The following is a 26534-nucleotide window of genomic DNA, read 5'->3' on the forward strand; positions in this document are numbered from 1 at the left end:
TGCAAGAGGAGGAGGTGGAGCCATTAGATAGGCTAACGCGAGGCAAGAAAGTAGAAAGTCAGAGTGGTAAAGGCCCCAGGCACTGATGGCTGAATCCTCGAAGACTGAGGGAAGTCTGAGTGGGAACAGCAGAGGATCTGAGCACACTGCTCCAAACATCCCTGGATATGGGAGCTGTGCCAATGGGCTGGAGCTGCTGCTTATACAGTCAGATACCGTCAGTAGTGAGCAAATTACTAGAGGCCAGAATACAGTACTCACCGAGAAAGGTGTATTCATTGAGGGCAGGCAGCTGGGATCCGAGAGAGGCAAGTCGTGTCTGACAAATGTATTTGTATTTTGAGGAACTAGTGGGTGCTTGCCTAAACAATGAAGGCAGGAGGAACAGGATACTCTGGATTTCTGGTTCCCCATGCGCTCCAACACTGGGCATTTACCTCGCCTCATGTCTGGGTCACTTGTAGACTAATTGATAGAGGTTGATTACTGATGATTACAGAGGAACATAGGGACAGGAGGAGGCCATTCAGCCCTTCGAGCCTGTTTCCCCCATTCAGTTAGATCATGGCTCCATCTACCCGCCTTGGCTTCATATCCTATAGTGCCATAGAGTCATCACGGCACAGAAGGAGGCCATTCGACCCATCGAGTCCGTGCCGGCTCTCTGTAGAGCGATCCAGTCAGTCCCATTCCCCCGCTCTATCCCCGTAGCCCTGCAAGTTTATTTCCCTCAAGTGCCTATCCAGTCTCCCCTGGAAAACATTGAGTGTCTCCGCTTCCACCACTTCCGTCGGCAGCGAGTTCCAGGTCCTCACCACTCTCTGCCTATCCAAACCCATTATAATCTTGTACACCTCGATCAAATCGCCCCTCAACCTCCTTTGCTCTAATGAAAACAAATCCAGCTTCTCCAACCTGTCCTTGTAGCTAAGATCCCCCATCCCCGGAACCATTCTGGTAAATCTCCTCTGCACCCTCTCAAGGGCCTTCACATCCTTCCTAAAGTGTGGTGACCAGAACTGGACGCAATACTCCAGTTGTGGCCTAACCAGCGCTTTATAAAGGTTCAGCATAACTTCTCTACTTTTGTACTCAATACCTCTATTTATGAAGCCCAAGATCCCATATGCTTTGTTAACCACTCTCTCACTATGTCCCGCCACCTTCAGGGACCTATGCACATTAACTCCCAGGTCCCTCTGTCCCTGCACACTCTTTAAAATTGTGCCATTAAGTGTATTTTGCCTCTCCCTGTTCCTTCTGCCAAAATGCATCACTTCACACTTCTCTGTATTAAATTCCATCTGCCACTTGTCTGCCCATTTTGCTAGCCTTTCTATGTCCTGTTGCAGTCGATTGGTATCATCCTCACTGTTTGCCACACCCCCAAGTTTGGTGTCATCGGCAAATTTAGAAATTCTACTCTGTATTCCAATATCCAGGTCATTTATATATATCAAAAGCAGTGGCCCCAACACTGACCCTTGGGGAACACCACGGTCTACCATCCTCCAGTCTGAAAAACAGCCATTTACCACAACTCGCTGTTTTCTGTCCTTAAGCCAATTCCTTATCCAAGCTGCCACGGACCCACCTATTCCAGGAGCCTCAATTTTGTTAACCAGCCTTCTATGTGGTACTTTGTCAAACGCCTTCCGAAAATCCATGTAGACAACATCCATTGCATTCCCTTTATCAATCCTCCCTGTTACTTCATCAAAAAATTCACTTAGATTAGTCAAACACGATCTGCCTTTTACAAATCCGTGTTGGCTCTGCTTAATTAGCTTAAACCTCTTCAAGTGCCTGTTAATTTTTTCCTTGATTATTGTTTCTAAAACTTTACCCACCACTGATGTTAAACTGACCGGCCTGTAGTTACTAGGATTGTCCTTACACCCTTTCTTGAACAATGGTGTCACATTTGCCACTTTCCAATCCTCGGGCACCTCCCCCACATCTAGGGAAGATTGGAAAATTATGGCAAGCCCTTCCGCTATCTCCTCCCCCAATTCCCTCAGCAATCTGGGATGCAAGCCAACTGGACCAGGTGACTTATCCACTCTAAGCATACACAGCCTTTCTAGTACATCCTGTCTATCAATTTTCACCCCTTCCATTGCTTCTACCAATATTTTGTCAGCATCCACCTCCTTAGTAAACACCGATACAAAGTACTCATTGAGTATTCTAGCCTTGCCCTGCGTCTTTAAGCATATATCACCTTCTTTGTCCCTAATAGGCCCCACACTGCCTCTTACTACCCGCTTATTGTTTACACGCCGGTAGAAGATTTTTGGGTTCCCTTTTATGTTAACCGCCATTCTACTCTCATATTCTCTCTTTCCCAATCTTATTTTCATCTTCACATCCCCTCTCAACTTATTGTATTTGGTCTGGTTCTCCCTTGAACAATTCACCTGACATTAATCATACACCCACGTTTTTTGTTTTATCATCTTCTCTATCTCCCTTGTCATCCAAGGAGCCCTTGCTTTGGTTCCCTTACCCTTCCCTCTTGTTGGAATGTACCGAGCCTGTACTTGGAACATCTCCTCCTTTAATACCCATACCCAACAAGATAGACCGAAACTCTTTGTTCAGCCTGTATTGCTTCCAGGTGCATAGACTGCACATCAAACCACCCTTTGTATCAGCAGCGAGCGACAGGCGCATGCTAATGTCCTTGGCAAATCAGACCACAAGCTATGTAGTCCACAGCCGGCCGAAACAGGTAGTAATAACACTCTGCGTGTCCTGCGATCGGCTAAGAATCTGATAAATACTACACAGACAGAACGGCTGAATTCTTATCACATCGGGAGAGTGAAGGGTAGTCTCCAGTCTCGGTCAGTAACTAGGGGGCACGCACTGAGGATTGTTGGGAAGTTAGGAGCACTGTTTTCACACCAGGGGGTTATAATTGGGGGTAGTTTGGCGGGCAGAGCGTGTTTAATATCGAGCACGGGCGGTGTGTGTTTAATATCGAGCACGGGCAGAGTGTGTTTAATATCGAGCACGGGCGGAGCGTGTTTAATATCGAGCACGGGCGGAGCGTGTTTAATATCGAGCACGGGCGGAGCGTGTTTAATATCGAGCACGGGCGGAGCGTGTTTAATATCGAGCACGGGCGGAGTGTGTTTAATATCGAGCACGGGCGGAGCGTGTTTAATATCGAGCACGGGCGGTGTGTGTTTAATATCGAGCACGGGCCGAGTGTGTTTAATATCGAGCACGGGCGGTGTGTTTAATATCGAGCACGGGCAGTGTGTTTAATATCGAGCACGGGCGGTGCGTGTTTAATATCGAGCACGGGCGGAGCGTGTTTAATATCGAGCACGGGCGGAGCGTGTTTAATATCGAGCACGGGCGGAGTGTGTTTAATATCGAGCACGGGCGGAGTGTGTTTAATATCGAGCACGGGCCGAGTGTGTTTAATATCGAGCACGGGCGGAGCGTGTTTAATATCGAGCACGGGCGGTGTGTGTTTAATATCGAGCACGGGCGGTGTGTGTTTAATATCGAGCACGGGCGGAGTGTGTTTAATATCGAGCACGGGCGGAGTGTGTTTAATATCGAGCACGGGCCGAGTGTGTTTAATATCGAGCACGGGCGGAGCGTGTTTAATATCGAGCACGGGCGGAGTGTGTTTAATATCGAGCACGGGCAGAGTGTGTTTAATATCGAGCACGGGCGGAGCGTGTTTAATATCGAGCACGGGCGGTATGTTTAATATCGAGCACGGGCGGAGTGTGTTTAATATCGAGCACGGGCCGAGTGTGTTTAATATCGAGCACGGGCGGAGTGTGTTTAATATCGAGCACGGGCCGAGTGTGTTTAATATCGAGCACGGGTGGAGTGTGTTTAATATCGAGCACGGGCGGAGCGTGTTTAATATCGAGCACGGGCAGAGTGTGTTCAATATCGAGCACGGGCGGAGCGTGTTTAATATCGAGCACGGGCGGAGCGTGTTTAATATCGAGCACGGGCGGAGCGTGTTTAATATCGAGCACGGGCCGAGTGTGTTTAATATCGAGCACGGGCGGAGCGTGTTTAATATCGAGCATGGGCCGAGTGTGTTTAATATCGAGCACGGGCGGAGCGTGTTTAATATCGAGCACGGGCGGAGCGTGTTTAATATCGAGCACGGGCGGAGTGTGTTTAATATCGAGCACGGGCCGAGTGTGTTTAATATCGAGCACGGGCGGAGCGTGTTTAATATCGAGCACGGGCGGAGCGTGTTTAATATCGAGCACGGGCGGAGCGTGTTTAATATCGAGCACGAGCGGAGCGTGTTTAATATCGAGCACGGGCGGAGCGTGTTTAATATCGGGCACGGGCGGAGTGTGTTTAATATCGAGCACGGGCGGAGTGTGTTTAATATCGAGCACGGGCGGTATGTTTAATATCGAGCACGGGCGGTGTGTGTTTAATATCGAGCACGGGCGGTGTGTTTAATATCGAGCACGGGCGGAGTGTGTTTAATATCGAGCACGGGCGGAGTGTGTTTAATATCGAGCACGGGCGGAGGGTGTTTAATATCGAGCACGGGCAGAGCGTGTTTAATATCGAGCACGGGCGGAGCGTGTTTAATATCGAGCACGGGCGGTATGTTTAATATCAAGCACGGGCGGAGCATGTTTAATATCGAGCACGGGCGGAGTGTGTTTAATATCGAGCACGGGCGGAGTGTGTTTAATATCGAGCACGGGCGGAGCATGTTTAATATCGAGCACGGGCGGAGCGTGTTTAATATCGAGCACGGGCGGAGTGTGTTTAATATCGAGCACGAGCGGTGTGTTTAATATCGAGCACGGGCGGTATGTTTAATATCAAGCACGGGCGGAGTGTGTTTAATATCAAGCACGGGCGGAGCATGTTTAATATCGAGCACGGGCGGAGTGTGTTTAATATCGAGCACGGGCGGAGTGTGTTTAATATCGAGCACGGGCGGAGTGTGTTTAATATCGAGCACGGGCGGAGTGTGTTTAATATCGAGCACGGGCGGTGTGTGTTTAATATCGAGCACGGGCGGAGTGTGTTTAATATCGAGCACGGGCGGAGTGTGTTTAATATCGAGCACGGGCCGAGTGTGTTTAATATCGAGCACGGGCGGAGCGTGTTTAATATCGGGCACGGGCGGAGCGTGTTTAATATCGAGCACGGGCGGAGCGTGTTTAATATCGAGCACGGGCGGAGCGTGTTTAATATCGAGCACGGGCGGAGTGTGTTTAATATCGAGCACGGGCGGAGTGTGTTTAATATCGAGCACGGGCGGTGTGTGTTTAATATCGAGCACGGGCGGAGCGTGTTTAATATCGAGCATGAGCGGAGTGTGTTTAATATCGAGCACGGGCGGAGCGTGTTTAATATCGGGCACGGGCGGAGCGTGTTTAATATCGAGCACGGGCGGAGCGTGTTTAATATCGAGCACGGGCGGAGCGTGTTTAATATCGAGCACGGGCGGAGCGTGTTTAATATCGAGCACGGGCCGAGTGTGTTTAATATCGAGCACGGGCGGAGTGTGTTTAATATCGAGCACGGGCGGTGTGTGTTTAATATCGAGCACGGGCGGAGTGTGTTTAATATCGAGCACGGGCCGAGTGTGTTTAATATCGAGCACGGGCGGAGTGTGTTTAATATCGAGCACGGGCCGAGTGTGTTTAATATCGAGCACGGGCGGAGTGTGTTTAATATCGAGCACGGGCGGAGTGTGTTTAATATCGAGCACGGGCGGAGTGTGTTTAATATCGAGCACGGGCGGTGCGTGTTTAATATCGAGCACGGGCCGAGTGTGTTTAATATCGAGCACGGGCGGAGTGTGTTTAATATCGAGCACGGGCGGAGTGTGTTTAATATCGAGCACGGGCGGAGCGTGTTTAATATCAAGCACGGGCGGAGCGTGTTTAATATCGAGCACGGGCCGAGTGTGTTTAATATCGAGCACGGGCGGAGTGTGTTTAATATCGAGCACGGGCGGAGCGTGTTTAATATCAAGCACGGGCGGAGCGTGTTTAATATCGAGCACGGGCCGAGTGTGTTTAATATCGAGCACGGGCGGAGTGTGTTTAATATCGAGCACGGGCGGAGTGTGTTTAATATCGAGCACGGGCGGAGGGTGTTTAATATCGAGCACGGGCGGAGCGTGTTTAATATCAAGCACGGGCGGAGCGTGTTTAATATCGAGCACGGGCGGAGTGTGTTTAATATCGAGCACGGGCGGAGCGTGTTTAATATCGAGCACGGGCGGAGTGTGTTTAATATCGAGCACGGGCCGAGTGTGTTTAATATCGAGCACGAGCGGAGATTGTTTAATATCGAGCACGGGCGGAGTGTGTTCAATATCGAGCACGGGCCGAGTGTGTTTAATATCGAGCACGGGCGGAGTGTGTTTAATATCGAGCACGGGCGGAGTGTGTTTAATATCGAGCACGGGCGGAGCGTGTTTAATATCGAGCACGGGCGGAGTGTGTTTAATATCGAGCACGGGCCGAGTGTGTTTAATATCGAGCACGAGCGGAGATTGTTTAATATCGAGCACGGGCGGAGTGTGTTCAATATCGAGCACGGGCCGAGTGTGTTTAATATCGAGCACGAGCGGAGCGTGTTTAATATCGAGCACGGGCCGAGCGTGTTTAATATCGAGCACGGGCGGAGCGTGTTTAATATCGAGCACGGGCGGAGATTGTTTAATATCGAGCACGGGCCGAGTGTGTTTAATATCGAGCACGGGCCGAGTGTGTTTAATATCGAGCACGAGCGGAGATTGTTTAATATCGAGCACGGGCGGAGTGTGTTTAATATCGAGCACGGGCCGAGTGTGTTTAATATCGAGCACGAGCGGAGATTGTTTAATATCGAGCACGGGCGGAGTGTGTTCAATATCGAGCACGGGCCGAGTGTGTTTAATATCGAGCACGAGCGGAGCGTGTTTAATATCGAGCACGGGCGGAGCGTGTTTAATATCGAGCACGGGCGGAGTGTGTTTAATATCGAGCACGGGCGGAGATTGTTTAATATCGAGCACGGGCGGAGTGTGTTTAATATCGAGCACGGGCGGAGATTGTTTAATATCGAGCACGGGCCGAGTGTGTTTAATATCGAGCACGGGCGGAGCGTGTTTAATATCGAGCACGGGCGGAGCGTGTTTAATATCGAGCACGGGCCGAGTGTGTTTAATATCGAGCACGAGCGGAGATTGTTTAATATCGAGCACGGGCGGAGTGTGTTTAATATCGAGCACGGGCCGAGCGTGTTTAATATCGAGCACGGGCCGAGTGTGTTTAATATCGAGCACGGGCCGAGTGTGTTTAATATCGAGCACGGGCCGAGTGTGTTTAATATCGAGCACGAGCGGAGATTGTTTAATATCGAGCACGGGCGGAGTGTGTTTAATATCGAGCACGGGCGGAGTGTGTTTAATATCGAGCACGGGCCGAGCGTGTTTAATATCGAGCACGGGCCGAGTGTGTTTAATATCGAGCACGGGCGGAGTGTGTTTCATATCGAGCACGGGCGGAGTGTGTTTAATATCGAGCACGGGCGGAGTGTGTTTAATATCAAGCACGGGCGGAGCGTGTTTAATATCGAGCACGGGCGGAGCGTGTTTAATATCAAGCACGGGCGGAGTGTGTTTAATATCGAGCACGGGCGGAGTGTGTTTAATATCGAGCACGGGCGGAGTGTGTTTAATATCGAGCACGGGCGGTGTGTGTTTAATATCGAGCACGGGCGGAGTGTGTTTAATATCGAGCACGGGCCGAGTGTGTTTAATATCGAGCACGGGCGGAGTGTGTTTAATATCGAGCACGGGCGGAGTGTGTTTAATATCGAGCACGGGCCGAGCGTGTTTAATATCGAGCACGGGCGGAGTGTGTTTAATATCGAGCACGGGCGGAGTGTGTTTAATATCGAGCACGGGCGGAGTGTGTTTAATATCGAGCACGGGCGGAGTGTGTTTAATATCGAGCACGGGCGGAGTGTGTTTAATATCGAGCACGGGCCGAGTGTGTTTAATATCGAGCACGGGCGGAGTGTGTTTAATATCGAGCACGGGCGGAGTGTGTTTAATATCGAGCACGGGCGGAGTGTGTTTAATATCGAGCACGGGCGGAGTGTGTTTAATATCGAGCACGGGCCGAGTGTGTTTAATATCGAGCACGGGCGGAGTGTGTTTAATATCGAGCACGGGCGGAGCGTGTTTAATATCGAGCACGGGCGGAGCGTGTTTAATATCGAGCACGAGCGGAGCGTGTTTAATATCGAGCACGGGCGGTGTGTGTTTAATATCGAGCACGAGCGGAGCGTGTTTAATATCGAGCACGGGCGGAGCGTGTTTAATATCGAGCACGGGCGGAGTGTGTTTAATATCGAGCACGGGCCGAGTGTGTTCAATATCGAGCACGGGCAGTGTGTTTAATATCGAGCACGGGCGGAGCGTGTTTAATATCGAGCACGGGCAGTGTGTTTAATATCGAGCACGGGCCGAGCGTGTTTAATATCGAGCACGGGCGGAGCGTGTTTAATATCGAGCACGGGCCGAGTGTGTTTAATATCGAGCACGGGCCGAGTGTGTTTAATATCGAGCACGGGCGGAGCGTGTTTAATATCGAGCACGGGCCGAGTGTGTTTAATATCGAGCACGAGCGGAGATTGTTTTATATCGAGCACGGGCCGAGTGTGTTTAATATCGAGCACGAGCGGAGATTGTTTAATATCGAGCACGGGCCGAGCGTGTTTAATATCGAGCACGGGCGGAGCGTGTTTAATATCGAGCACGGGCCGAGTGTGTTTAATATCGAGCACGGGCCGAGTGTGTTTAATATCGAGCACGGGCGGTGTGTGTTTAATATCGAGCACGGGCGGTGTGTGTTTAATATCGAGCACGGGCGGTGTGTGTTTAATATCGAGCACGGGCCGAGCGTGTTTAATATCGAGCACGGGCGGAGTGTGTTTAATATCGAGCACGGGCCGAGTGTGTTTAATATCGAGCACGGGCGGTGTGTGTTTAATATCGAGCACGGGCGGTGTGTGTTTAATATCGAGCACGGGCGGTGTGTGTTTAATATCGAGCACGGGCGGTGTGTGTTTAATATCGAGCACGGGCGGAGTGTGTTTAATATCGAGCACGGGCGGAGCGTGTTTAATATCGAGCACGGGCGGTGTGTGTTTAATATCGAGCACGGGCGGAGCGTGTTTAATATCGAGCACGGGCGGAGTGTGTTTAATATCGAGCACGGGCGGAGCGTGTTTAATATCGAGCACGGGCGGTGTGTGTTTAATATCGAGCACGGGCGGAGTGTGTTTAATATCGAGCACGGGCGGTGTGTGTTTAATATCGAGCACGGGCGGTGCGTGTTTAATATCGAGCACGGGCCGAGTGTGTTTAATATCGAGCACGGGCGGTGTGTGTTTAATATCGAGCACGGGCGGTGTGTGTTTAATATCGAGCACGGGCGGTGTGTGTTTAATATCGAGCACGGGCGGTGTGTGTTTAATATCGAGCACGGGCGGTGTGTGTTTAATATCGAGCACGGGCGGTGTGTGTTTAATATCGAGCACGGGCGGTGCGTGTTTAATATCGAGCACGGGCGGAGCGTGTTTAATATCGAGCACGGGCGGAGTGTGTTTAATATCAAGCACGGGCGGAGTGTGGTTAATATCGAGCACGGGCGGAGCGTGTTTAATATCGAGCACGGGCGGTGTGTGTTTAATATCGAGCACGGGCGGAGCGTGTTTAATATCGAGCATGAGCGGAGTGTGTTTAATATCGAGCACGGGCGGAGCGTGTTTAATATCGAGCACGGGCGGTGTGTGTTTAATATCGAGCACGGGCGGAGCGTGTTTAATATCGAGCACGGGCGGAGTGTGTTTAATATCGAGCACGGGCGGTGTGTGTTTAATATCGAGCACGGGCGGTGTGTGTTTAATATCGAGCACGGGCGGTGTGTGTTTAATATCGAGCACGGGCGGAGTGTGTTTAATATCGAGCACGGGCGGAGCGTGTTTAATATCGAGCATGAGCGGAGCGTGTTTAATATCGAGCACGGGCGGAGCGTGTTTAATATCGAGCATGAGCGGAGCGTGTTTAATATCGAGCACGGGCAGAGCGTGTTTAATATCGAGCACGGGCAGAGCGTGTTTAATATCGAGCACGGGCGGTGTGTGTTTAATATCGAGCACGGGCGGTGTGTGTTTAATATCGAGCACGGGCGGAGCGTGTTTAATATCGAGCATGAGCGGAGCGTGTTTAATATCGAGCACGGGCGGAGTGTGTTTAATATCGAGCACGGGCGGAGTGTGTTTAATATCGAGCACGGGCGGAGCGTGTTTAATATCGAGCACGGGCGGAGCGTGTTTAATATCGAGCACGGGCGGAGCGTGTTTAATATCGAGCACGGGCGGAGTGTGTTTAATATCGAGCACGGGCCGAGTGTGTTTAATATCGAGCACGAGCGGAGATTGTTTAATATCGAGCACGGGCGGAGTGTGTTTAATATCGAGCACGGGCCGAGTGTGTTTAATATCGAGCACGGGCGGAGATTGTTTAATATCGAGCACGGGCGGAGTGTGTTTAATATCGAGCACGGGCCGAGTGTGTTTAATATCGAGCACGAGCGGAGATTGTTTAATATCGAGCACGGGCGGAGTGTGTTCAATATTGAGCACGGGCCGAGTGTGTTTAATATCGAGCACGAGCGGAGCGTGTTTAATATCGAGCACGGGCGGAGCGTGTTTAATATCGAGCACGGGCCGAGTGTGTTTAATATCGAGCACGAGCGGAGATTGTTTAATATCGAGCACGGGCGGAGTGTGTTTAATATCGAGCACGGGCGGAGCGTGTTTAATATCGAGCACGGGCGGAGTGTGTTTAATATCGAGCACGGGCGGAGTGTGTTTAATATCGAGCACGGGCCGAGCGTGTTTAATATCGAGCACGGGCGGAGTGTGTTTAATATCGAGCACGGGCGGAGCGTGTTTAATATCGAGCACGGGCGGAGTGTGTTTAATATCGAGCACGGGCGGTGTGTGTTTAATATCGAGCACGGGCGGAGTGTGTTTAATATCGAGCACGGGCCGAGCGTGTTTAATATCGAGCACGGGCGGAGCGTGTTTAATATCGAGCACGGGCGGAGTGTGTTTAATATCGAGCACGGGCGGAGTGTGTTTAATATCGAGCACGGGCGGAGTGTGTTTAATATCGAGCACGGGCGGAGTGTGTTTAATATCGAGCACGGGCGGAGTGTGTTTAATATCGAGCACGGGCGGAGCGTGTTTAATATCGAGCACGGGCGGTGTGTGTTTAATATCGAGCACGGGCGGTGTGTGTTTAATATCGAGCACAGGTGGAGTGTGTTCAATATCGAGCACGGGCCGAGTGTGTTTAATATCGAGCACGGGCCGAGTGTGTTTAATATCGAGCACGAGCGGAGATTGTTTAATATCGAGCACGGGCGGAGTGTGTTTAATATCGAGCACGGGCGGAGCGTGTTTAATATCGAGCACGGGCGGAGTGTGTTTAATATCGAGCACGGGCGGAGTGTGTTTAATATCGAGCACGGGCGGAGCGTGTTTAATATCGAGCACGGGCGGAGCGTGTTTAATATCGAGCACGGGCGGAGCGTGTTTAATATCGAGCACGGGCGGAGTGTGTTTAATATCGAGCACGGGCCGAGTGTGTTTAATATCGAGCACGGGCCGAGTGTGTTTAATATCGAGCACGAGCGGAGATTGTTTAATATCGAGCACGGGCGGAGTGTGTTTAATATCGAGCACGGGCCGAGTGTGTTTAATATCGAGCACGGGCGGAGATTGTTTAATATCGAGCACGGGCGGAGTGTGTTTAATATCGAGCACGGGCCGAGTGTGTTTAATATCGAGCACGAGCGGAGATTGTTTAATATCGAGCACGGGCGGAGTGTGTTCAATATTGAGCACGGGCCGAGTGTGTTTAATATCGAGCACGAGCGGAGCGTGTTTAATATCGAGCACGGGCGGAGCGTGTTTAATATCGAGCACGGGCGGAGCGTGTTTAATATCGAGCACGGGCGGAGTGTGTTTAATATCGAGCACGGGCGGAGCGTGTTTAATATCGAGCACGGGCGGAGTGTGTTTAATATCGAGCACGGGCGGTATGTTTAATATCGAGCACGGGCGGAGTGTGTTTAATATCGAGCACGGGCGGAGTGTGTTTAATATCGAGCACGGGCGGAGATTGTTTAATATCGAGCACGGGCGGAGTGTGTTTAATATCGAGCACGGGCGGAGTGTGTTTAATATCGAGCACGGGCGGTATGTTTAATATCGAGCACGGGCGGAGCGTGTTTAATATCGAGCACGGGCGGAGTGTGTTTAATATCGAGCACGGGCCGAGCGTGTTTAATATCGAGCACGGGCGGAGCGTGTTTAATATCGAGCACGGGCCGAGTGTGTTTAATATCGAGCACGGGCCGAGTGTGTTTAATATCGAGCACGGGCGGTGTGTGTTTAATATCGAGCACGGGCGGTGTGTTTAATATCGAGCACGGGCGGTGTGTGTTTAATATCGAGCACGGGCGGTGTGTGTTTAATATCGAGCACGGGCGGATTGTGTTTAATATCGAGCACGGGCGGAGTGTGTTTAATATCGAGCACGGGCGGTGTGTGTTTAATATCGAGCACGGGCGGTGTGTGTTTAATATCGAGCACGGGCGGTGTGTGTTTAATATCGAGCACGGGCGGAGCGTGTTTAATATCGAGCACGGGCGGAGTGTGTTTAATATCGAGCACGGGCGGTGTGTGGTTAATATCGAGCACGGGCGGAGTGTGTTTAATATCGAGCACGGGCGGAGTGTGTTTAATATCGAGCACGGGCGGAGCGTGTTTAATATCGAGCACGGGCGGAGTGTGTTTAATATCGAGCACGGGCGGAGTGTGTTTAATATCAAGCACGGGCGGAGTGTGGTTAATATCGAGCACGGGCGGAGCGTGTTTAATATCGAGCACGGGCGGAGTGTGTTTAATATCGAGCACGGGCGGAGTGTGTTTAATATCGAGCACGGGCGGAGTGTGTTTAATATCGAGCACGGGCGGTGCGTGTTTAATATCGAGCACGGGCGGTGCGTGTTTAATATCGAGCACGGGTGGAGTGTGTTTAATATCGAGCACGGGCCGAGTGTGTTTAATATCGAGCACGGGCGGAGCGTGTTCAATATCGAGCACGGGCGGTGTGTGTTTAATATCGAGCACGGGCGGAGTGTGTTTAATATCGAGCACGGGCGGAGCGTGTTCAATATCGAGCACGGGCGGAGTGTGTTTAATATCGAGCACGGGCGGAGCGTGTTCAATATCGAGCACGGGCGGTGTGTGTTTAATATCGAGCACGGGCCGAGTGTGTTTAATATCGAGCACGGGCGGTGTGTTTAATATCGAGCACGGGCGGAGCGTGTTTAATATCGAGCACGGGCGGTGCGTGTTTAATATCGAGCACGGGCGGTGCGTGTTTAATATCGAGCACGGGCGGTGTGTGTTTAATATCGAGCACGGGCGGAGCGTGTTTAATATCGAGCACGGGCGGAGCGTGTTTAATATCGAGCACGGGCGGAGCGTGTTCAATATCGAGCACGGGCGGAGTGTGTTTAATATCGAGCACGGGCGGAGCGTGTTCAATATCGAGCACGGGCGGTGTGTGTTTAATATCGAGCACGGGCCGAGTGTGTTTAATATCGAGCACGGGCGGTGCGTGTTTAATATCGAGCACGGGCGGTGTGTGTTTAATATCGAGCACGGGCGGTGTGTGTTTAATATCGAGCACGGGCGGAGCGTGTTTAATATCGAGCACGGGCGGTGTGTGTTTAATATCGAGCACGGGCGGAGCGTGTTTAATATCGAGCACGGGCGGTGTGTGTTTAATATCGAGCACGGGCGGTGCGTGTTTAATATCGAGCACGGGCGGTGCGTGTTTAATATCGAGCACGGGCGGTGTGTGTTTAATATCGAGCACGGGCGGAGCGTGTTTAATATCGAGCACGGGCGGTGCGTGTTTAATATCGAGCACGGGCGGAGCGTGTTTAATATCGAGCACGGGCGGAGTGTGTTTAATATCAAGCACGGGCGGAGTGTGGTTAATATCGAGCACGGGCGGTGTGTGTTTAATATCGAGCACGGGCGGTGCGTGTTTAATATCGAGCACGGGCGGAGCGTGTTTAATATCGAGCACGGGCGGTGCGTGTTTAATATCGAGCACGGGCGGTGCGTGTTTAATATCGAGCACGGGCGGAGTGTGTTTAATATCGAGCACGGGCGGAGTGTGTTTAATATCGAGCACGGGCGGTGCGTGTTTAATATCGAGCACGGGCGGTGCGTGTTTAATATCGAGCACGGGCGGAGCGTGTTTAATATCGAGCACGGGCGGAGTGTGTTTAATATCGAGCACGGGCGGAGTGTGTTTAATATCAAGCACGGGCGGAGCGTGTTTAATATCAAGCACGGGCGGAGCGTGTTTAATATCGAGCACGGGCGGAGTGTGTTTAATATCAAGCACGGGCGGAGCGTGTTTAATATCGAGCACGGGCGGTGTGTGTTTAATATCGAGCACGGGCGGAGTGTGTTTAATATCGAGCACGGGCCGAGTGTGTTTAATATCGAGCACGGGCGGAGTGTGTTTAATATCAAGCACGGGCGGAGCGTGTTTAATATCGAGCACGGGCGGAGTGTGTTTAATATCGAGCACGGGCCGAGTGTGTTTAATATCGAGCACGGGCGGAGTGTGTTTAATATCAAGCACGGGCGGAGCGTGTTTAATATCGAGCACGGGCGGAGTGTGTTTAATATCAAGCACGGGCGGAGTGTGGTTAATATCGAGCACGGGCGGTGCGTGTTTAATATCGAGCACGGGCGGAGTGTGTTTAATATCGAGCACGGGCGGAGTGTGGTTAATATCGAGCACGGGCGGTGCGTGTTTAATATCGAGCACGGGCGGAGCGTGTTTAATATCGAGCACGGGCGGAGCGTGTTTAATATCGAGCACGGGCGGAGTGTGTTTAATATCAAGCACGGGCGGAGCGTGTTTAATATCAAGCACGGGCGGAGCGTGTTTAATATCGAGCACGGGCGGAGCGTGTTTAATATCAAGCACGGGCGGAGCGTGTTTAATATCGAGCACGGGCGGTGCGTGTTTAATATCGAGCACGGGCGGAGTGTGTTTAATATCGAGCACGGGCGGAGCGTGTTTAATATCGAGCACGGGCGGTGCGTGTTTAATATCGAGCACGGGCGGAGTGTGTTTAATATCGAGCACGGGCGGAGCGTGTTTAATATCGAGCACGGGCGGTGCGTGTTTAATATCGAGCACGGGCGGTGTGTGTTTAATATCGAGCACGGGCGGAGCGTGTTTAATATCGAGCACGGGCGGAGCGTGTTTAATATCGAGCACGGGCGGAGCGTGTTTAATATCGAGCACGGGCGGAGCGTGTTTAATATCGAGCACGGGCGGTGCGTGTTTAATATCGAGCACGGGCGGTGTGTGTTTAATATCGAGCACGGGCGGTATGTTTAATATCGAGCACGGGCGGAGCGTGTTTAATATCGAGCACGGGCGGAGCGTGTTTAATATCGAGCACGGGCGGTGTGTGTTTAATATCGAGCACGGGCCGAGTGTGTTTAATATCGAGCACGGGCGGAGTGTGTTTAATATCGAGCACGGGCGGAGCGTGTTTAATATCGAGCACGGGCGGAGTGTGTTTAATATCGAGCACGGGCGGAGCGTGTTTAATATCGAGCACGGGCGGAGTGTGTTTAATATCGAGCACGGGCGGAGTGTGGTTAATATCGAGCACGGGCGGTGTGTGTTTAATATCGAGCACGGGCGGAGCGTGTTTAATATCGAGCACGGGCGGAGTGTTTAATATCGAGCACGGGCGGAGCGTGTTTAATATCGAGCACGGGCGGTGTGTGTTTAATATCGAGCACGGGCGGAGTGTTTAATATCGAGCACGGGCGGTGTGTGTTTAATATCGAGCACGGGCGGTGTGTGTTTAATATCGAGCACGGGCGGAGTGTTTAATATCGAGCACGGGCGGAGTGTGTTTAATATCGAGCACGGGCGGAGTGTGTTTAATATCGAGCACGGGCGGAGTGTGTTTAATATCGAGCACGGGCGGAGTGTGTTTAATATCGAGCACGGGCAGTGTGTGTTTAATATCGAGCACGGGCGGAGCGTGTTTAATATCGAGCACGGGCGGAGCGTATTTAATATCGAGCACGGGCGGAGCGTGTTTAATATCGAGCACGGGCCGAGTGTGTTTAACATCGAGCACGGGCGGAGTGTGTTTAATATCGAGCACGGGCGGAGTGTGTTTAACATCGAGCACGGGCGGAGTGTGTTTAATATCGAGCACGGGCAGTGTGTGTTTAATATCGAGCACGGGCGGAGTGTGTTTAATATCGAGCACGGGCCGAGTGTGTTTAATATCGAGCACGGGCGGAGCGTGTTTAATATCGAGCACGGGCGGAGCGTGTTTAATATCGAGCACGGGCCGAGCGTGTTTAATATCGAGCACGGGCGGAGCGTGTTTAATATCGAGCACGGGCGGAGTGTGTTTAATATCGAGCACGGGCCGAGTGTGTTTAATATCGAGCACGGGCGGAGCGTGTTTAATATCGAGCACGGGCGGAGCGTGTTTAATATCGAGCACGGGCCGAGTGTGTTTAATATCGAGCACGGGCGGAGCGTGTTTAATATCGAGCACGGGCGGAGCGTGTTTAATATCGAGCACGGGCGGAGCGTGTTTAATATCGAGCACGGGCGGAGTGTGTTTAATATCGAGCACGGGCGGTGTGTGTTTAATATCGAGCACGGGCGGAGCGTATTTAATATCGAGCACGGGCGGAGCGTGTTTAATATCGAGCACGGGCGGAGCGTGTTTAATATCGAGCACGGGCGGAGTGTGTTTAACATCGAGCACGGGCGGAGTGTGTTTAATATCGAGCACGGGCGGAGCGTGTTTAATATCGAGCACGGGCGGTGTGTGTTTAATATCGAGCACGGGCGGTGTGTGTTTAATATCGAGCACGGGCGGTGTGTGTTTAATATCGAGCACGGGCGGAGTGTGGTTAATATCGAGCACGGGCGGAGCGTGTTTAATATCGAGCACGGGCGGTGTGTGTTTAATATCGAGCACGGGCAGTGTGTGTTTAATATCGAGCACGGGCGGTGTGTGTTTAATATCGAGCACGGGCGGAGTGTGTTTAACATCGAGCACGGGCGGAGTGTGTTTAATATCGAGCACGGGCGGAGCGTGTTTAATATCGAGCACGGGCGGTGTGTGTTTAATATCGAGCACGGGCCGAGTGTGTTTAACATCGAGCACGGGCGGAGTGTGTTTAATATCGAGCACGGGCGGAGCGTGTTTAATATCGAGCACGGGCGGAGCGTGTTTAATATCGAGCACGGGCGGTGTGTGTTTAATATCGAGCACGGGCGGTGTGTGTTTAATATCGAGCACGGGCCGAGCGTGTTTAATATCGAGCACGGGCGGAGCGTGTTTAATATCGAGCACGGGCGGAGTGTGTTTAACATCGAGCACGGGCGGAGTGTGTTTAATATCGAGCACGGGCAGTGTGTGTTTAATATCGAGCACGGGCGGTGTGTGTTTAATATCGAGCACGGGCGGAGCGTATTTAATATCGAGCACGGGCGGAGCGTGTTTAATATCGAGCACGGGCGGAGCGTGTTTAATATCGAGCACGGGCGGAGTGTGTTTAACATCGAGCAGGGGCTCTAACAGTGGACGTGGAGCGTGTGTGAGACTGCTACTAACTGGCGACTCTGGTTGCAGGTGGAAGGACGACTCTCGATGGTGCAAACCTTCCGGCAGCTGATGGCGGAGGAAGGTGTGTGGGGCCTGAGCAAGGGGCTGTCGGCACGGGTGTTGTCCTCCACCCCCTCGGCCATCTGTATCGTGGTGGGCTACGAGACGCTGAAGAAGCTGAGCCTGCGGCCTGAGCTGGTGGACTCCCGCCATTGGTAACCGAGCCCAGGGAGGAGGAGGAGGCGAGGTTGTTGTAAATATCGGGGCCCGTGCGGTGGGCCTCGGACCGAACCCACCGAACAGTCGGCCGGTGAAGTGTGCGCTCCCGGGCGGGGCTCGGCTCCTTCACTCTGCTGGTTCAGTGCGTGCACAATGTAAAATGAAACGTGGGCTATTTTACGCCGATCGTGGATTGTAAATACACCTGGATCCCGAGCGGCCTTCTGTCGGAGGCAGTAACACGCGGCTCGCTCGAATCCTCGGCTCCCAGTCCTGTGGGACGCCGGTTCGCCCCACCACCGCTGGCCCCCAGACACCGACCCAAGGGGTGAGCTGGGCTCTCGGGGGCCCCGAGAGTGACCCCACCCAGCGGTCCCGTTCACGAGGGGCTGTCACACCGGGGTTCCCCCTCACAGAGTGGCGGGCGGGGTGGGTGTCCGGCTGGGAGTGAGGGGCTTCCCCGATGACCACCGCCAACCTCCTCACAGACCCGGGACAGTGGGAGGCGATCAGACTCCAGGAACCATCGTTCGCCCCGGGCCCGAGCGGAATCTAATCCTCACCTGCTTTTTTTTAGCTTTTGTATCTTCAAGCTCAGCTTTTGGTTGTGCGGCCCATTCACAGCGTGAAACTTGACATTAGAAAAACCGGTCCCGGCTTAGAGGGAACGCTGTCTGTGGTACTATGGGGGGTGCCCCGGTCACTGTGGTGGGGGTCCCGGTCACTGAGGGGTGACTCGGTCACTAGGGGGTCTGCCCGGTCACCGTGCGAGGGGCCCGGTCACTTGTGGGCTGGCCGTTCTCGGAGAGGGACCCTGCTTCTGTGTGTCTCAGGTGTTCAAAGCTGCTGATCGGATGTACATTTTAATAAAGGGTTTCCGGAGGAGCTCGGTGCAGCTCAACCCGGAGCGAACACAGCCAGGCATTTGATGGAGGCTTTCATTCCGGCAGCATAACACGGGCAGCTTTTCCCCGACACAGTGACTCCGTCCCCCATTCACCTCCCTCCCCCGACACAGTGAGACTCCGTCCCCGACACAGTGAGACTCCGTCCCCGACACGGTGAGACTCCGTCCCCGACACGGTGAGACTCCGTCCCCGACACGGTGAGACTCCGTCCCCGACACGGTGAGACACCGTCCCCGACACGGTGAGACTCCGTCCCCGACACGGTGAGACTCCGTCCCCGACACGGTGAGACTCCGTCCCCGACACGGTGAGACTCCGTCCCCGAAACAGTGAGACTCCGTCCCCGACACGGTGAGACACCGTCCCCGACACAGTGAGACTCTGTCCCCGACACAGTGAGACTCCGTCCCCGACACAGTGAGACTCCGTCCCCGACACGGTGAGGCTCCGTCCCCGACACAGTGAGACTCCGTCCCCGGACACGGTGAGACTCCGTCCCGGACACGGTGAGACTCCGTCCCCGACACGGTGAGACTCCGTCCCCGACACGGTGAGGCCCCGTCCCCGACACGGTGAGGCTCCGTCCCCGACACGGTGAGGCTCCGTCCCCGACACGGTGAGGCTCCGTCCCCGACACGGTGAGGCTCCGTCCCCGACACGGTGAGGCTCCGTCCCCGACACGGTGAGGCTCCGTCCCCGACACGGTGAGGCTCCGTCCCCGACACGGTGAGGCTCCGTCCCCGACACGGTGAGGCTCCGTCCCCGACACGGTGAGGCTCCGTCCCCCGACACGGTGAGGCCCCGTCCCCGACACGGTGAGGCCCCGTCCCCGACACGGTGAGGCCCCGTCCCCGACACGGTGAGGCCCCGTCCCCGACACGGTGAGGCCCCGTCCCCGGCACGGTGAGGCCCCGTCCCCGGCACGGTGAGGCCCCGTCCCCCGGCACGGTGAGGCCCCGTCCCCGGCACGGTGAGGCCCCGCCCCCGGCACGCTGAGGCCCCGCCCCCGGCAAGCTGAGGCCCCGCCCCCGGCACGCTGAGGCCCCGCCCCCGGCACGCTGAGGCCCCGCCCCCGGCACGCTGAGGCCCCGCCCCCGGCACGGTGAGGCCCCGCCCCCGGCACGCTGAGGCCCCGCCCCCGGCACGCTGAGGCCCCGCCCCCGGCACGCTGAGGCCCCGCCCCCGGCACGCTGAGGCCCCGCCCCCGGCACGCTGAGGCCCCCGCCCCCGGCACGCTGAGGCCCCGCCCCCGGCACGCTGAGGCCCCGCCCCCGGCACGCTGAGGCCCCGCCCCCGGCACGCTGAGGCCCCGCCCCCGGCACGCTGAGGCCCCGCCCCCGGCACGCTGAGGCCCCGCCCCCGGCCACGCTGAGGCCCCGCCCCCGGCCACGCTGAGGCCCCGCCCCCGGCCACGCTGAGGCCCCCGCCCCCGGCCACGCTGAGGCCCCGCCCCCGGCCACGCTGAGGCCCCGCCCCCGGCCACGCTGAGGCCCCGCCCCCCATTCACCCCCCCTCCCCCGACACAGTGACTCCGCCCCCATTCACCCCCCTCCCCCGACACAGTGAGACTCCGTCCCCATTCACCCCCCCCTCCCCCGACACAGTGACTCCGTCCCCCATTCACCCCCTCCCCCGACACAGTGACTCCGTCCCCCATTCACCCCCCTCCCCCGACACAGTGACTCCGTCCCCCATTCACCCCCCTCCCCCGACACAGTGAGACTCCGTCCCCCATTCACCCCCTCCCCCGACACAGTGACTCCGTCCCCCATTCACCCCGCCCTCCCCCGACACAGTGACTCCGTCCCCCATTCACCCCCCCTCCCCCGACACAGTGACTCCGTCCCCCATTCACCCCCCCTCCCCCGACACAGTGACTCCGTCCCCCATTCACCCCCCCCTCCCCCGACACAGTGACTCCGTCCCCCATTCACCCCCCCTCCCCCGACACAGTGACTCCGTCCCCCATTCACCCCCCTCCCCCGACACAGTGACTCCGTCCCCCATTCACCCCCCCATCCCCCGACACAGTGACTCCGTCCCCCATTCACCCCCCCTCCCCCGACACAGTGACTCCGTCCCCCATTCACCCCCCTCCCCCGACACAGTGACTCCGTCCCCCATTCACACCCCTCCCCCGACACAGTGACTCCGTCCCCCATTCACCCCCCTCCCCCGACACAGTGAGACTCCGTCCCCCATTCACCCCCCTCCCCCGACACAGTGACTCCGTCCCCCCATTCACCCCCCTCCCCCGACACAGTGACTCCGTCCCCCATTCACCCCCTCCCCCGACACAGTGACTCCGTCCCCCATTCACCCCCTCCCCCGACACAGTGACTCCGTCCCCCATTCACCCCCCTCCCCCGACACAGTGACTCCGTCCCCCATTCACCCCCCTCCCCCGACACAGTGACTCCGTCCCCCATTCACCCCCTCCCCCGACACAGTGACTCCGTCCCCCATTCACCCCCCTCCCCGACACAGTGACTCCGTCCCCTTTCACCCCCCCGACACAGTGACTCCGTCCCCCATTCACCCCCCTCCCCCGACACAGTGAGACTCCGTCCCCCATTCACCCCCCTCCCCGACACAGTGACTCCGTCCCCCATTCACCCCCTCCCCCGACACAGTGACTCCGTCCCCCATTCACCCCCCTCCCCCGACACAGTGAGACTCCGTCCCCCATTCACCCCCCTCCCCCGACACAGTGACTCCGTCCCCCATTCACCCCCCCTCCCCGACACAGTGACTCCGTCCCCCATTCACCCCCCCTCCCCGACACAGTGACTCCGTCCCCCATTCACCCCCCCTCCCCCGACACAGTGACTCCGTCCCCCATTCACCCCCTCCCCCGACACAGTGACTCCCCATTCACCCCCCCCGACACAGTGAGACTCCGTCCCCCATTCACCCCCCTCCCCCGACACAGTGACTCCGTCCCCCATTCACCCCCCTCCCCCGACACAGTGACTCCGTCCCCCATTCACCCCCCTCCCCCGACACAGTGAGACTCCGTCCCCCATTCACCCCCTCCCCCGACACAGTGACTCCGTCCCCCATTCACCCCCCCTCCCCCGACACAGTGACTCCGTCCCCCATTCACACCCCCCTCCCCCGACACAGTGAGACTCCGTCCCCCATTCACCCCCCTCCCCCGACACAGTGACTCCGTCCCCCATTCACCCCCCTCCCCCGACACAGTGACTCCGTCCCCCATTCACCCCCTCCCCCGACACAGTGACTCCGTCCCCCATTCACCCCCCTCCCCCGACACAGTGACTCCGTCCCCCATTCACCCCCTCCCCCGACACAGTGACTCCGTCCCCCATTCACCCCCTCCCCCGACACAGTGACTCCGTCCCCCATTCACCCCCCTCCCCCGACACAGTGACTCCGTCCCCCATTCACCCCCTCCCCCGACACAGTGAGACTCCGTCCCCCATTCACTCCTCCCCCGACACAGTGACTCCGTCCCCCATTCACCCCCCCTCCCCCGACACAGTGAGACTCCGTCCCCCATTCACCCCCTCCCCCGACACAGTGACTCCGTCACCCATTCACCCCCCTCCCCCGACACAGTGACTCCGTCCCACATTCACCCCCCCTCCCCCGACACAGTGACTCCATCCCCCATTCACCCCCCTCCCCCGACACAGTGACTCCGTCCCCCATTCACCCCCCTCCCCCGACACAGTGACTCCGTCCCCCATTCACCCCCCTCCCCCGACACAGTGACTCCGTCCCCCATTCACCCCCCTCCCCCGACACAGTGACTCCGTCCCCCATTCACCCCCCTCCCCCGACACAGTGACTCCGTCCCCCATTCACCCCCCCTCCCCCGACACAGTGACTCCGTCCCCCATTCACCCCCCTCCCCCGACACAGTGAGACTCCGTCCCCCATTCACCCCCTCCCCCGACACAGTGACTCCGTCCCCCATTCACCCCCCTCCCCCGACACAGTGACTCCGTCCCTCATTCACCCCCTCCCCCGACAGTGACTCCGTCCCCCCATTCACCCCCTCCCCCGACACAGTGACTCCGTCCCCCATTCACCCCCCCTCCCCGACACAGTGACTCCGTCCCCCATTCACCCCCCTCCCCCGACACAGTGAGACTCCGTCCCCCATTCACCCCCCCTCCCCCGACACAGTGACTCCGTCCCCCATTCACCCCCTCCCCCGACACAGTGACTCCGTCCCCCATTCACCCCCCTCCCCCGACACAGTGAGACTCCGTCCCCCATTCACCCCCCCTCCCCCGACACAGTGACTCCGTCCCCCATTCACCCCCCTCCCCCGACACAGTGAGACTCCGTCCCCCATTCACCCCCCCTCCCCCGACACAGTGACTCCCCCCATTCACCCCCCTCCCCCGACACAGTGAGACTCCGTCCCCCATTCACCCCCCTCCCCCGACACAGTGACTCCGTCCCCCATTCACCCCCGCTCCCCCGACACAGTGACTCCATCCCCCATTCACCCCCCTCCCCCGACACAGTGACTCCGTCACCCCGTCACCCCCCCTCCCCCCGACACAGTGAGACTCCGTCCCCCATTCACCCCCTCCCCCGACACAGTGACTCCGTCCCTCATTCACCCCCTCCCCCGACAGTGACTCCGTCCCCCATTCACCCCCTCCCCCGACACAGTGACTCCGTCCCCCATTCACCCCCCTCCCCCGACACAGTGACTCCGTCCCCCATTCACCCCCCCTCCCCCGACACAGTGAGACTCCGTCCCCCATTCACACCCCCCCCTCCCCCGACACAGTGACTCCGTCCCCCATTCACCCCCCTCCCCCGACACAGTGACTCCGTCCCCCATTCACCCCCTCCCCCGACACAGTGAGACTCCGTCCCCCATTCACCCCCCTCCCCCGACACAGTGAGACTCCGTCCCCCATTCACCCCCCTCCCCAGACACAGTGACTCCGTCACCCATTCACCCCCTCCCCCGACACAGTGACTCCGTCCCCCATTCACCCCCCTCCCCCGACACAGTGACTCCGTCCCCCATTCACCCCCCTCCCCCGACACAGTGACTCCGTCCCCCATTCACCCCCCCTCCCCCGACACAGTGAGACTCCGTCCCCCATTCACCCCCTCCCCCGACACAGTGACTCCGTCCCCCATTCACCCCCCTCCCCCGACACAGTGAGACTCCGTCCCCCATTCACCCCCTCCCCCGACACAGTGAGACTCCGTCCCCCATTCACCCCCCTCCCCCGACACAGTGAGACTCCGTCCCCCATTCACCCCCCTCCCCCGACACAGTGAGACTCCGTCCCCCATTCACCCCCCTCCCCCGACACAGTGAGACTCCGTCCCCCATTCACCCCCCTCCCCCGACACAGTGACTCCGTCCCCCATTCACCCCCCTCCCCCGACACAGTGGACTCCGTCCCCCATTCACCCCCCTCCCCCGACACAGTGACTCCGTCCCCCATTCACCCCCCTCCCCCGACACAGTGAGACTCCGTCCCCCATTCACCCCCTCCCCCGACACAGTGACTCCGTCCCCCATTCACCCCCCCTCCCCCGACACAGTGACTCCGTCCCCCATTCACCCCCCCTCCCCCGACACAGTGAGACTCCGTCCCCCATTCACCCCCCTCCCCCGACACAGTGACTCCGTCCCCCATTCACCCCCCTCCCCCGACACAGTGACTCCGTCCCCCATTCACCCCCTCCCCCGACACAGTGACTCCGTCCCCCATTCACCCCCTCCCCCGACACAGTGACTCCGTCCCCCATTCACCCCCCTCCCCCGACACAGTGACTCCGTCCCCCATTCACCCCCCTCCCCCGACACAGTGACTCCGTCCCCCATTCACCCCCCTCCCCCGACACAGTGACTCCGTCCCCCATTCACCCCCTCCCCCGACACAGTGAGACTCCGTCCCCCATTCACTCCTCCCCCGACACAGTGACTCCGTCCCCCATTCACCCCCCCTCCCCCGACACAGTGAGACTCCGTCCCCCATTCACCCCCTCCCCCGACACAGTGACTCCGTCACCCATTCACCCCCCTCCCCCGACACAGTGACTCCGTCCCACATTCACCCCCCCCTCCCCCGACACAGTGACTCCATCCCCCATTCACCCCCCTCCCCCGACACAGTGACTCCGTCCCCCATTCACCCCCCTCCCCCGACACAGTGACTCCGTCCCCCATTCACCCCCCTCCCCCGACACAGTGACTCCGTCCCCCATTCACCCCCCCTCCCCCGACACAGTGACTCCGTCCCCCATTCACCCCCCTCCCCCGACACAGTGACTCCGTCCCCCATTCACCCCCCTCCCCCGACACAGTGACTCCGTCCCCCATTCACCCCCCTCCCCCGACACAGTGAGACTCCGTCCCCCATTCACCCCCTCCCCCGACACAGTGACTCCGTCCCCCATTCACCCCCTCCCCCGACACAGTGACTCCGTCCCTCATTCACCCCCCTCCCCCGACAGTGACTCCGTCCCCCATTCACCCCCTCCCCCGACACAGTGACTCCGTCCCCCATTCACCCCCCCTCCCCGACACAGTGACTCCGTCCCCCATTCACCCCCCTCCCCCGACACAGTGAGACTCCGTCCCCCATTCACCCCCCCTCCCCCGACACAGTGACTCCGTCCCCCATTCACCCCCTCCCCCGACACAGTGACTCCGTCCCCCATTCACCCCCCTCCCCCGACACAGTGAGACTCCGTCCCCCATTCACCCCCCCTCCCCCGACACAGTGACTCCGTCCCCCATTCACCCCCCTCCCCCGACACAGTGAGACTCCGTCCCCCATTCACCCCCTCCCCCGACACAGTGACTCCCCCATTCACCCCCCTCCCCCGACACAGTGAGACTCCGTCCCCCATTCACCCCCCTCCCCCGACACAGTGACTCCGTCCCCCATTCACCCCCGCTCCCCCGACACAGTGACTCCATCCCCCATTCACCCCCCTCCCCCGACACAGTGACTCCGTCACCCCGTCACCCCCCCTCCCCCCGACACAGTGAGACTCCGTCCCCCATTCACCCCCCTCCCCCGACACAGTGACTCCGTCCCTCATTCACCCCCTCCCCCGACAGTGACTCCGTCCCCCCATTCACCCCCCTCCCCCGACACAGTGACTCCGTCCCCCATTCACCCCCCTCCCCCGACACAGTGACTCCGTCCCCCATTCACCCCCCCTCCCCCGACACAGTGAGACTCCGTCCCCCATTCACCCCCCCCTCCCCCGACACAGTGACTCCGTCCCCCATTCACCCCCCTCCCCCCGACACAGTGACTCCGTCCCCCATTCACCCCCCTCCCCCGACACAGTGAGACTCCGTCCCCCATTCACCCCCTCCCCCGACACAGTGAGACTCCGTCCCCCATTCACCCCCCCTCCCCAGACACAGTGACTCCGTCACCCATTCACCCCCCTCCCCCGACACAGTGACTCCGTCCCCCATTCACCCCCCTCCCCCGACACAGTGACTCCGTCCCCCATTCACCCCCCTCCCCCGACACAGTGACTCCGTCCCCCATTCACCCCCCCTCCCCCGACACAGTGAGACTCCGTCCCCCATTCACCCCCCTCCCCCCGACACAGTGACTCCGTCCCCCATTCACCCCCCTCCCCC

At 57.3% G+C, this 26534-nt stretch overlaps 1 protein-coding gene across 4 annotated transcripts in view; it reads left to right on the top strand.

Annotated features, from left to right (window-relative positions):
• The window catches only part of LOC147086630 (solute carrier family 25 member 44-like), a 146961-nt gene extending 128036 nt beyond the window's left edge, over positions 1 to 18925 (top strand). For all 4 annotated transcript variants that reach the window (XM_085978767.1, XM_085978769.1, XM_085978770.1 and 1 more), the window contains one exon: positions 17817 to 18925. In XM_085978767.1, coding sequence (XP_085834893.1) covers positions 17817 to 18008 — 192 coding nt within the window. In that variant the 3' untranslated portion in view covers positions 18009 to 18925. The remainder of the gene's footprint in view (positions 1 to 17816) is intronic.
• Positions 18926 to 26534: the final 7609 nt, after the last annotated feature.

Source organism: Somniosus microcephalus, unplaced genomic scaffold, assembly GCF_052327205.1.
Source record: "Somniosus microcephalus isolate GS21.2 unplaced genomic scaffold, FLI_Smic_1.0 unresolved_chr7, whole genome shotgun sequence".
Taxonomy (NCBI): Eukaryota; Metazoa; Chordata; class Chondrichthyes; order Squaliformes; family Somniosidae; genus Somniosus; species Somniosus microcephalus.